At 41.5% G+C, this 11,507-nt stretch overlaps 1 protein-coding gene across 1 annotated transcript in view; it reads right to left on the reverse strand.

Annotated features, from left to right (window-relative positions):
• Positions 1-10,948, reverse strand: part of LOC141013015 (protein diaphanous homolog 1) — a 42,518-nt gene extending 31,570 nt beyond the window's left edge. Inside the window, exon 1 of the mRNA XM_073486553.1 lies at positions 10,161-10,948. Coding sequence (XP_073342654.1) covers positions 10,161-10,259 — 99 coding nt within the window. The 5' untranslated portion in view covers positions 10,260-10,948. The remainder of the gene's footprint in view (positions 1-10,160) is intronic.
• Positions 10,949-11,507: the final 559 nt, after the last annotated feature.

An 11,507-nucleotide genomic window follows, 5' to 3' on the forward strand; every position in this document is an offset into this window, starting at 1 on the left:
AAATTCCACAAAATTTTGAAGCTATCAAGATTATTAGACCGAGTGCAGTTTCCTTTTAATTCAGTGTCATATGTCACAGTCATTTTCATACTTCCTGCTGGTGTATTTGGTTCACTGCCAAAGCTGTCAGCTACCCTGATGCCGCAACACCTCCCAACAAACTTTACCTTTGTGCAAGTTTGTTTCATGATTGCACGATTCACAGACCACAGCTCATTTTGCACTTCTAACAGTAATTTCAATACCTATAAAAAAACAAAAAAACAAAACTCTGGCTGTGGGGTGTAAGGCCTTCAGACTCATTTAAATAACGGTTGGATCCTGAAGTCTAGCGTCTTAGAAGTGATGATGCTGCCACACAGCGCATTTAAACTCATCCACCTACACAGATCGTCTGCTCAGGAGCGGAGTGGAGCTTCCATCAGCATACTTTGCACTTTGCGGTAGCATCACTCACAGACAAACACAAGTTCACCTACTGTATACAAATCACAAACTTTCACCACCAAATTACCACAAGAACTGGTAAGTATCACCTACGCACATATTCCCTCCACCCTCCTCGTATCCTTACATACTCAGTCCACTGTACCAGCACACAGAGACTTGGCTGATATGCATGCATCAGTGACTGCTCCTACTGATGACTGCAGCCTTCTTAATCAACCGAGACAGAAGCAGGGTTTGTTCCTGTGATGGCTCAGAGGCCTATCATAAGAATATCTGTAAGAAATGAGAATTGTCTTATAATGAAACTGCACAAAGTGAAGGAGGGAGAGCACAGGAAGGTTCTCAGTCTCTTATTGGTGTAGGTGTGTCCCTGTCCACTTCTGTGTGTACGGCCGAGATATGAAGTCAGGCTTCTGCCTTCATATGCTTGAATGCCATGAACCCCCGGCTTGTGAGCTTGAGTGAGTAAAATGTGAGTATGTACACTGTAATTTTCACAGCAATAATTCAATTTTTGAGTTATCTTATTGACACAGTTTAAAATCCCAAAAAGTAACTCTCAAATCTGTCCAGAGGAAACCCTCCATCAATAAAGGATCTCTGAAAAAGACAATAAACTCAACATCTACAGCTCTGTAGGGGTTACCTCCGGTATTAGTCAGTTTATAGTCTTCCTGCACACAGGTAAGCTAGCCGTGTCCTCTTTGAAGTATTGTTTTTTTCCTTAGGACAACGAAAATACTTTTTTCATTTGAATTATTTTTATTCTGAGCCGTTGGGAATATTTTATAAACTAGCTTTTAGTTAAGTTAGTTTTCTACTCTTACTTTGAATGTAGTTTTCCCAGGTCTGAGACGGGGCAGGATAGAAGTTTGGGCAAGACTCTAAACTTCAATTCACATAATCATTGAATGCAACACATTTTTCTGTGCCAGTGATGTCCCAACACCCTAACCATACCTGTCCGGTACCTTCAGCTAATGATGAGCTGTGAAGAATCCCATATTCTGTCAAACATACGGTGTGTATGTGACTAAGTCAATATCTCCAATTGTTATTGCCCATCATTCCTCGCATAATTTCCCCAAGCCAATTTCGGCAGCAGACTATTCATGAAGTGCTATTAAGCTATGTGTGCACAGTCAATGAAAATAAAAGCCACAGAGCTCTGTTGAAAAGAGAGCCTCACATATATTGCTACGCATCATTTGGGATTTATCCACGTTTAACATTGCTATTGCCTGTGGTCTGACACAGTTCCATCCACTTGTTACTGGACTATAATTACTAAAGCCTCTGCTATACCTCAGCTCACATAGTGATTATAATGTGAACTAATGACAGATTTCAGGTTAATCTTAGTTTCCTACACTCCTTGCCAAGACACAGCAGGGTGTGCATCTGTGTCCAGCAGCTAAATTTCTCCCACAGCCTTAAATGTCTTAACGTCGTGCTCCAATCCTGGCAACAGGCACAGACTGCCGTCCTACACACACTCAGTTGTTGCGAGCACCACGTAGGCCCATGCTGTTTACAGTCACGGTGTTGAGATACACAGAGCAGTCTGAGATTAGCTGTAATCTGTCAGGGGGAGACTGGGAGAGTCACAGAGAAGGACTGACACTGTAATCCTAACTAAGCCCCCCATACACAACACAGGTGTCACACGTAGAGGCAAGAGCATTCATATCTGTAAGGATCAGTCTGCAGGTTTGTCTACCCAGCTTACAAGTGTACTCCTCTTGTTAACAAGCAGACAGTACCAGTACATACATACTGGGGAAACTCCATTCACAACACTGCCACCTCTTTCTCTGACGAAGATTGACAGAAAACACTACCTTACTCTCTGAAACTAAGTAGAAACTGGAGAGGACACAATATGATGTGCAGTTGCAGAAAAATAATCCAACATTTTGAAAGGTGTGGGGGGAAGGATTTCGGAGCTATTTGACCACCCGACAAGCATACTGGCATCTGAATAAGCAACATCATATCTTAGCCAGCTCAGTAAGCCTTTTTTCACAGGATAAACAAAATACTTTGGACTCAGGCTCACACTCACTCACGAAACAGTTAAATTGCTGACTGACTAATAATCATAAAACCTGAAAGAGAAATACCAGAAGCATCGAGGCAGCTGACCATGTAAAAATAATAGCATATTTTATCAGGTTTTTAGCAGGAAATTAGCAAAACACCCCAACTTAATTTAGAATAGGGGTAATAAAAAGCAATATGATAAGCAAGATGATATTACAGTGATAAAGTCAAAGCTGTTCAGCAGAAACTCAAAAGCCTTCCATATGCTGCTCCAGCAGTTCTGTCTTTCACAAGCACCAGAGAAGAAAAGCAAATCAGAGATGCTGCAGCTGGAAAACACAAAAGAAAATTCGCAGACAGAAAAAATGGGGAATTCAAACTTCTGTGTGACCAGCCAGTGGCATGCAAATCTGTTGGTAAAGCAGTGGTTAGACTTTTTTTTAATAAAAAATGCCAAACATTCTCTCGCTTTGAGTTTCTCATGTCAGAATTTGCTGCCTTTCTTTGATAGATACAACAGTTAACTTGTGATGGACATTTCTAACTATTTTTTACATTTTGATGACCAAAATAAGTCACACTCTAGGCCTGTGTTTTTCAGTCCTGTTCCTAGGGGGCCCCTGCCCTGCATGTTTTACATGTCTCCCTGCTCCAATATATCTGATTCAAATGATCAACTTGTTATCAAGCTCCATGGAAGCCTGATAACGACCCAGTTATTTGAGTCAGGTGTGTTGTAGCAGGGAGACATGTAAAACATGCAGGGCAGGAGGCCCCCAGGGACAGGACTGAAAAACACTGCTCTAGGCTGAGGCCACTACACTAGAAATGGGATCACATTACCATGACATGTTTTTTTATTTTTTCTGATGACAGTGAATTAAATCTAATTTGTGGTGCAAATGGTTAAATGTTAAAGATTTCAGTGTTTCCCCCTAGGTCGACTGCTTTGGCAGGGGCACATCTTAGACTTGGGACAGGCTATCTTAACTACTTTTCTAGTTCTATTTGAATGCAAATGAAAGTGAAAAGGTCCAGCCCAAATGTTGAATGTTGGATTTAAAATGAAAAACTCAACAGCAGAAACATCATCCTGATTTACAAAGGATTATACAGTTAGTCAGTGTTATCCACCTCCAGTCTGGAATGTTTCAATCCTGTCTATGAGGCTCCAATAATAAAACCCCACTCTATGTTTTAACATTATCCAGCCTTCTAATGCATCCAGGCCTCCAAAGATTTGATAGTGGGCTGTGTATATGTGTGTACACATATTTATTAGACCACTGGTACCTCCTTGCACAATAGATGGAAAGGAGGGAAGGAGAGAGATAAAGTTAAGTAATAATGGGAACGAATAAGGAAGCATCCTGTTCGCTATTTTTGCACAACTTCCTGACAAAGCCCTCAGAATTTAAGAAATAACATAAGAGGGTGGAAACACTGACATATCTGTGTGCATGCGTTTGCATGCATGCACACAACCACAACTAGAAAAAGTAAGAAGGAGAAGTAAGATTGAACAGATGACAACCGTGTGAACAATAAGTGAACACCCAGATCAGAGTAGTTTAAACACAAATTTCATGTCAGTTTACATTGCAGTATCTTTTCATTGAAGACTGATGGCCAGGAATACACAGAGGTAGCAGTTTATTTTTATTAAAAGCACAAAAATAAACAATCATGTGAAAGACACTGTCTTGATAAGCCAGTTTTTTATTTGAACTGAACAGACTAGTGAAGGCCTTTGATAAACATCTAGGCAGGTGAAACTGACTGTGGCAACTATTCAATAGCTCAGGGCAACATACTGTATGCTCAGACGCATTTGTTCAAAGTTCTCCTCTGAGGAAGGGGAAATGAGCATGACAAAGAATGACATGCAGAGAAACAGAATGCTGTTTCCTCTATAGCCTCTCTGTATCACACTAAACAACACGCATGGCTGCAGCATAAGGCCTCTAATCAACACAAACCACAAGAGATGAGGTTATGCTCAAACAACACACAACACAAAATAGTCATCTGCACCAACAAGGACAAGGGAGCCTTGTGACACTGACAGCTTTTCCTCAGAGTGCAAGCTGGCTGTTGACTGACCTAACTCTTCAACAAACATTAATTGTTTCTGCCAGTGGTCAATGTCGACCATTGCCACTTTAGGACTTAATATGACCCTTTGCACAGTAGCCTAAAAATACCATATCTAATATCTCAAACAAAAAAAACGTTCCTCACTAAGCATGCAGAATGCTGTCTCAGGGGTTTGGACTAATTAGGCAGCAACACCAACTCTGCCCTCTGTGAATTTGTTCATGGTGGCTCAAAAGAGAAACGCAATATCGTTTATCAGCTCCATGGCTTCTCCTTTAGACAGTCAGTCAATAAGATGGACAGGAGAGCAACTGCTAACAGAAAGTACAATAGTTATCAGGAGTTGACAAAATGGATTACGTCTTTCTATAATGCTTAAACATATCTAATTTTACTAAGGCTGAATCTAACGATTATTTTCATGATTATTCTACCAATTATTTTTTGGGGAAAAAAAAAAAGAGTAAAGCAAGTACTGGAAGCACGGAGACTTTGTTGCCTGAAACAACATGCAAGGCTGGACCACCACCATTATATGTACCCACTGACTACTCATCTGCGAGATGTCTCAAAATTATACAGTCATCAGGTACTTGACGTCATGAAGTCAGCTGTGTAGTCTGAGTCTGAGATAAAAATAAACACATCTGAATCAAGCAGTCATTCAGGTGAAGGTGAGATTCCTTTGTAAGTATGGTATTTCAGTGGTCTAGTGACTCTGCATTCCTCTGTGTGCCTGCCCCAACAAATTGGTCACCAGCACTTTTATTACACAACTCAGCTCTCATATCCAGTCAGAACAGGCTTCAGCAAACCAAACACAGCCCTCAGCTGAGCCAACAGCTGCTCGTTTATATCTGTTGAGTACAGTAAGGACAGAGCAAGCAGAGAACAAAATGCATGTTAATCATCATGCATCATGCTCATCCACGGCAAATTATTCCAACAAGTGTCTTTATTCCATCTACTGGTGTGTGAACAGGATATATGTCTAACCTGAGATTGAATGACAATTGCTGTAAGCCAGGCATTTAAAATTGCTGCCAGAAATCAATTCGAACAAATCTAAGATAAAAGTCTCTGCATGTTAATCTATCATATGTCTCATTGAGTTAGCAGAACTGCTACCTGTGAGTGAAAACTTTCACTCATGTTGCAACCAAGAATGTTATCTTTGACAGCTAAACACCTGCCATTAAATCACTGACTTTGGGTGTGACCACAGGTGTCACATGCTTTAACGTTTCAACCATAGAGAGAAATTCAGAAACCGTTCCTGCTCTGTGTGATTCAACACCTCTCTACCCTTTAGCTGTGTTTTTAGAGTCAACTCAGTAATTTAAGCTTTCCGTACCCATCACACCACCTGTAACTTGTTATTATCATTGACTGCACCCACTCGCACATTTTCTGCCTTCCTTAAATTTCCTTATCTGCCTTTCTCTTTTTTGGCTTCTTTCCCACTCTTTCTTTTGCTTTCCGTCAAACACTTCTCTCTTCTCCCCCTCTCAATTTGTCCCACCCTTTCTTCCAACCCAGTCCCTGCTCATTGATGGCTCACTTGCTTTCCTTTGCTCAGCCTTCCTCTCTAAAATACTCCTGTTCACTCTGAGCCAAGAGGCCCATGCCACTAGCAGTCCATTAACCACTCCAGTTTCACGCTGGCACTCAGTCATCCTATTCTTCAGCTCACAGTATGCTCTTCTTCCCCATGAGATGTAGAGAACAGGAAACTGTGTGTGCCTTCTAGCTGTGTGTGTGTGTGTGTGTGTGTGTGTGTGTGTTGGGGGAATAGAACAGACATACAAAAAAGGGAAAAGGGCAAAAGAGACCCACTGTGCACAAAGCAAATTTTTAACTACTCCACTTGACTTGGACGACTTTAGTCAGAGACTGTGACTTAAGAGTTGTGACCTGACTGGTGTAATTCATGGCGTTATCTTAAATGAAGCACTTGCTGAGGTGGTTCCCCCAGGAAGTAGGTGCGCTGCTGCACAAAGGCACATGCAGGCAAAAGATTTTATGCTTGACGAGAGGCGCACTTAGCTTTGCAATTAATCAGATGTTAAATGATGAACACCAAAATGTCAAAATATGTGCTCACCGGCAACTATTTGGACAGCAACCCCATAAGCAACACTGCATACAAGAGACAAATAGACAGAAAAAAATGTTGCATACTTCAATTGAGTGTTTTTGTGTTTGTTCGTGTTGGGACTGGTCGTGCTTGAGTGTATTGTGGTTTTCCCTCTGAAGTTGCAACATAAATGCATTACTTTAGAAAAAAGGAGGGGTACAAAATCAATACAGAAATAGTGCAGTATTTCTGTATCAAGACATTAAAAGTGGCAATCTTCGTGCACTTATAGTTACAATCTCGAAAATGATTATGCATCCAACTGTTTTATTTCCACATATTTTCTAATTGTACATCCACATTAACAATGTCAAAGCCATTAATGTCATAAAGAAAATCAATAGAAATCACTACCATTATCTTTTATTAACATGACAGAAGTAATCCAATGGTATAGGCTGAGGTTGCATTCATGAGCAGCCTGGCATATTTTCCAGCTGTATGGATATTCAACAAGAGAAAAAAAACATGTACTGCTAAGATACCTGCCTGAGGGTTCTCTGTTCCAGTTCCAGGGAAAATTGCAATGTGCATCTGCTCATTTGTTCTAATGCTTGTATGACACAAATTATATCTTTTCCAGTTATCAGAACTGGTTCTATTCCTTCAGTTAGAGCTCAGTTGTAGGCAATGCAAGCAACCCATCCCTTATACAGAATCATATCTCTGAAAGGAAAGTTCTATAATTCTGGCTCAAAATCCAACCTATGGTATTATGAAATTGAAATGACACCTGGAATGACACTCAGCAGAGCGCATTCCTCTGCCAAGGCCCAACAGTCCCCTTTGTACTCACTCATAGATAGCAGCCACTAAAATATACTTGATTTGTTTCAATAAAGATTAATGTGTTATTCCCTGAAAAAAATCAACAAAAGTATCTCACAATGTTAAAGAAAGTGAGAAATAATTCCTGTATCCGTCCCTTTATCCAGATCTGCACCAATAGTTAATGGGGTCTATTCTGGTCCAAGATCCATCCTCCATCTTTGACGGAGGCAATAATAAATGCCAATAACTAGTAAATAACCTAATAAGCTATGAGAGAAGTCCAAGGATGTCCAAGAAGCCCCAGAAGAGCATATTGGTTATTGGTCTTCTCATAAACTAATATTTCTCATCAGGGCCTGAAAGAAAAGTCTAGCTACTTGAAAATTTCAGCAAACATTCCAACTAAAAACAGATAACCTGCCAAACTCAACAAGATGTCCCAGAGCCAGAATCTGTGATCTACAATTCACCTTGTATCCCAAACAACTGCCCAAGGCAGTGATCCCTGGATAATCCACACATATGCCTGCCTGCTGGGTTGAGCCAGCCTTTTTATGTCAACAGCATTCATGGATGCTGATCTTTTCTGTCTCTGTGGGCCTGAGGAACACAGATAGTGCTTCAGGGAGCCCAGCTAATATGACCTGCGTTTGGCTTCAAATCAAATACATGGATCATCCTCAGCTACAGAGGTACATATAAGCGCAGCAAATCATGTTAAGCATTCCTGCGAAACATAACTACAGGTTAGATATGCTGAGAAAAACAGCGAGCATGTGAACTGACACACACGCAGTCTGACGGGGGTTGATGTCGGGGTTAGGCAACATCTTATGCACTGAATGGTGATGGAGCAGAATATAAAAGGATAAAAATGTCAATCTGTTATAAATTCTGCATGCTGGAAACAGTCCAGTATCTGTCTGAATGCCAAACCTAGTTGAAGTGGCAGTTCAATGGCATTATTCCAACATACTATATAAAAAGTAATCAAATCTGCCTTAGATTCCTCCAAAAACAGTGACTGTGTCCAGAAAAAGAGATGATGACTAAAATTGGATAACACACACTGCTTCATTCAGTCTCAGACATCACAATAGAGACATTCAAAAAAGGGTGATTTAACAAATACCGAGACGACAGGACACCACATACATGTCATGAAATCATACATGACACATCATGTCATTATCACTGGTATGTTTGGGGAGAGGCAAATGCGGAGAGTGATGAGGTCCGATAAGTTAATGCCACAGACGAGATAGTTAAGCGGGGCGGCATCACACTGCAGATCAAGCATGCCACACATAATTCTACACTCCTTAAACTCTTTCTGAACCCTGACTGTGCGCGGTGTAATAAATATTCTGCCTGAATGGGCTCAAATTGCAGAGTTAGTGGTGTAATGAAGTCAAGGACATACTTCACTCTGAGGTGGGCAGTCTAGCTACACACACACAGACATGCATTCACTCTCAAACTCCGACTCATGTATGCAGTGTTAACTTAGGACATTGCACAATTGGTTTCTGTCTGTGACTAATGTATTTACAGCCTCACCTAAACCTGCGTGCACATTAACACTATCGATTGCAATACTTTCTTTTATTGTCATCTTTTGTCTCTTGGTATAAAAAGGCTGAAAAAGACAAGAGCATGCAGTTACAGTACAGTATGGACCGCTTTTTAATACTCCACTGACCGTGTCTGTATGCCAGTGTAGTCTGACTGTATTATGTGCCCGTTCTTGTCATCAAAATCAGTAGTACAACCCCTACCACTCCTGCTTGGCTATTTTTGGGCTCCTTGCCTGGTGGTACTATTTACATGAAAAGGTTCTCAGATAAAGCTCAAACAAACTGTTCTGTACTTAACTGAGTGTTATAAGAAATGGTTTGCGTTCATCCCTGCCAGCAGGTTATAAAACACCTTGTGGTTTAAATGAGGGGGCACCAGATGTGTCCTCTGTGCATCCTCTATGGTTACCGCTCGTCAGTGCGTGGAATATCAGTTTTCACCTGTTGCTAGACATGGCCAAGGGCTTAAGTTACGCAACAGTTTTTACTGGCTAGTGACAAGCATCGTTGCTGATGACTCTTACTGCTCCCATCAAGACACCACACTGAATCACACACGCTGACACTGCCAGGTAAACACAACATGATGTCATAGTGATTAAGTCACCTTGGGAAAATTTGATGCCACACCTTACCATGGAAGGCTCTATCATGCATTTGACACAACATGTTTTGTTTAAAATAAAGTCCTCCCTATAAAAAAATTAATCTTGACTTAGTATATGTGATCGCACTGATGGAAGACAGTTGTTGACGTGTTGCAATTTAAGCACTGCATAACTTTATTGCACAGCCCAACTCTACAAAGTTGGAGGGACAGCTACTTCCTCATGTGTTGACGTTTAGTTTGACCTGAATCATGAGTCCTACGGGCTAGCACTGCAACCTTTATGACAGCTAGTGCACAGCTTTCGGGGGTGTAATTAAAAATAGGTATGGTGGTGGTGGTTTGTTGCTTTGTATCTTCACTTGAAACATGAAAGGAACAAAATGTCACCATCAGTGGAGTTAGGTGCAACACTTTTGAGCCCTCGTCCCCGACCAACACTGTAGTGCAACAGGTTTTAAACCTGTGGGATACTCACAAATTTCTTTTTCCCTTCTCCATCCTCATAGTTCTTCTTTGACTTCTTGTCCTTCTTGGGACCAGCAGCTGAGGCAGAGTTCCCCGTGTGTGGATCCATATTTATAAATTAATCCGTTTACTTGAATTAGGTGTCAAAATAAACCCGTGTGGGCGGTAATCTCCCCACGCGCAAACGTAAAAAAACAAAGCAAATGTCTCCTCGGGACGGTGTGAAAAAGATAACTATGAAATTCCCCTGGGCCTAGGCTAGTCCCCTGGCTAACTAGCCACAATTAGCACAGTGTTGCTAATGATTTGGTAGAAAGCCAACGACACCGAATGAACCCCCTCGCTAAGCCGCCTGTCTGTGTCAGTGAAGGAGGGAAATTCAAAGCACAAGCCCGAGTCCTCGGGGCGAAAAGTACGAAAACAGCCTGTTCGCGCTCGTAAACCACAAATGAGAAGTTTATCCCAACTGTATCCACGTCTAACACAACCCGACCACTTTAACAAAGTGAGTTTTGAGTCCCGAAAGTATGAGATACTAACTGTGCTAACGTTAGCTTTAGCTAGGCTAGCTTGTCTGGCTACAGTAGGTAAAGTCTCCGTAGGAAAAAAAAAAAAAAAAAAACTTCCACGAGTTGTTTCGGTGACTACAACGCGGACGAGGAGCTGGTGTTACGGATGACTTGTCCCGACGGCGTCTCCCAGATTAGTTTCCATGACTGCTACAACTTTTAGTTAACTTTTTAACCCCTGAATGACAGCGGGGGGAAGCGACTGCGTCTTTAGCGGCAGAGAGGAGTCTTCCTGTTCTTCTGACAGTCCGGTCGGAGCTGGATGGGGAGGAGCCTGCGCTCTGCTGCTACACCTGAGAGGATTTAACTGACACCACTGTGATCACTGCACAGATCCGTGGGCTCAGGGATCAGCTCTCAGCTCCTTGGAAGAGTTATGGCAAAATGAGGATTAGTATAACAGCTTTGACAGGTTTCAATTGTGCTGTTTTCTCGTGGCATCGCTGTTCATTTGGAGCTAGAGTGCAGGCCCACACAGGAAATGGCGTAGTCATGTATTGTGTCATAATTGTGTCATAATGTACAGCCTAACATCCACACAGAAGAGAGGAAAAGACAAAAAAAAAAAAACACACACAGATGGTCAATTCAAATGTAAAATGGGCAGTGTAGTAGAATAAGCCACCAGCAGCAGGCAGCACAGGCCAGGTAACCTGACTATCACTGCTGAACTATGTAGTTATCAAATTAACACTAACTTCTGGCACCACTCCCTCATAGACTACACTGAAGTTGAACTAGTACTTCATGTAAAAATAGATGAGTAGTTGTATGTTTAGCACTAAATC

The sequence above is a fragment of the Pagrus major genome, chromosome 18 (assembly GCF_040436345.1).
Source record: "Pagrus major chromosome 18, Pma_NU_1.0".
Lineage (NCBI taxonomy): Eukaryota > Metazoa > Chordata > Actinopteri > Spariformes > Sparidae > Pagrus > Pagrus major.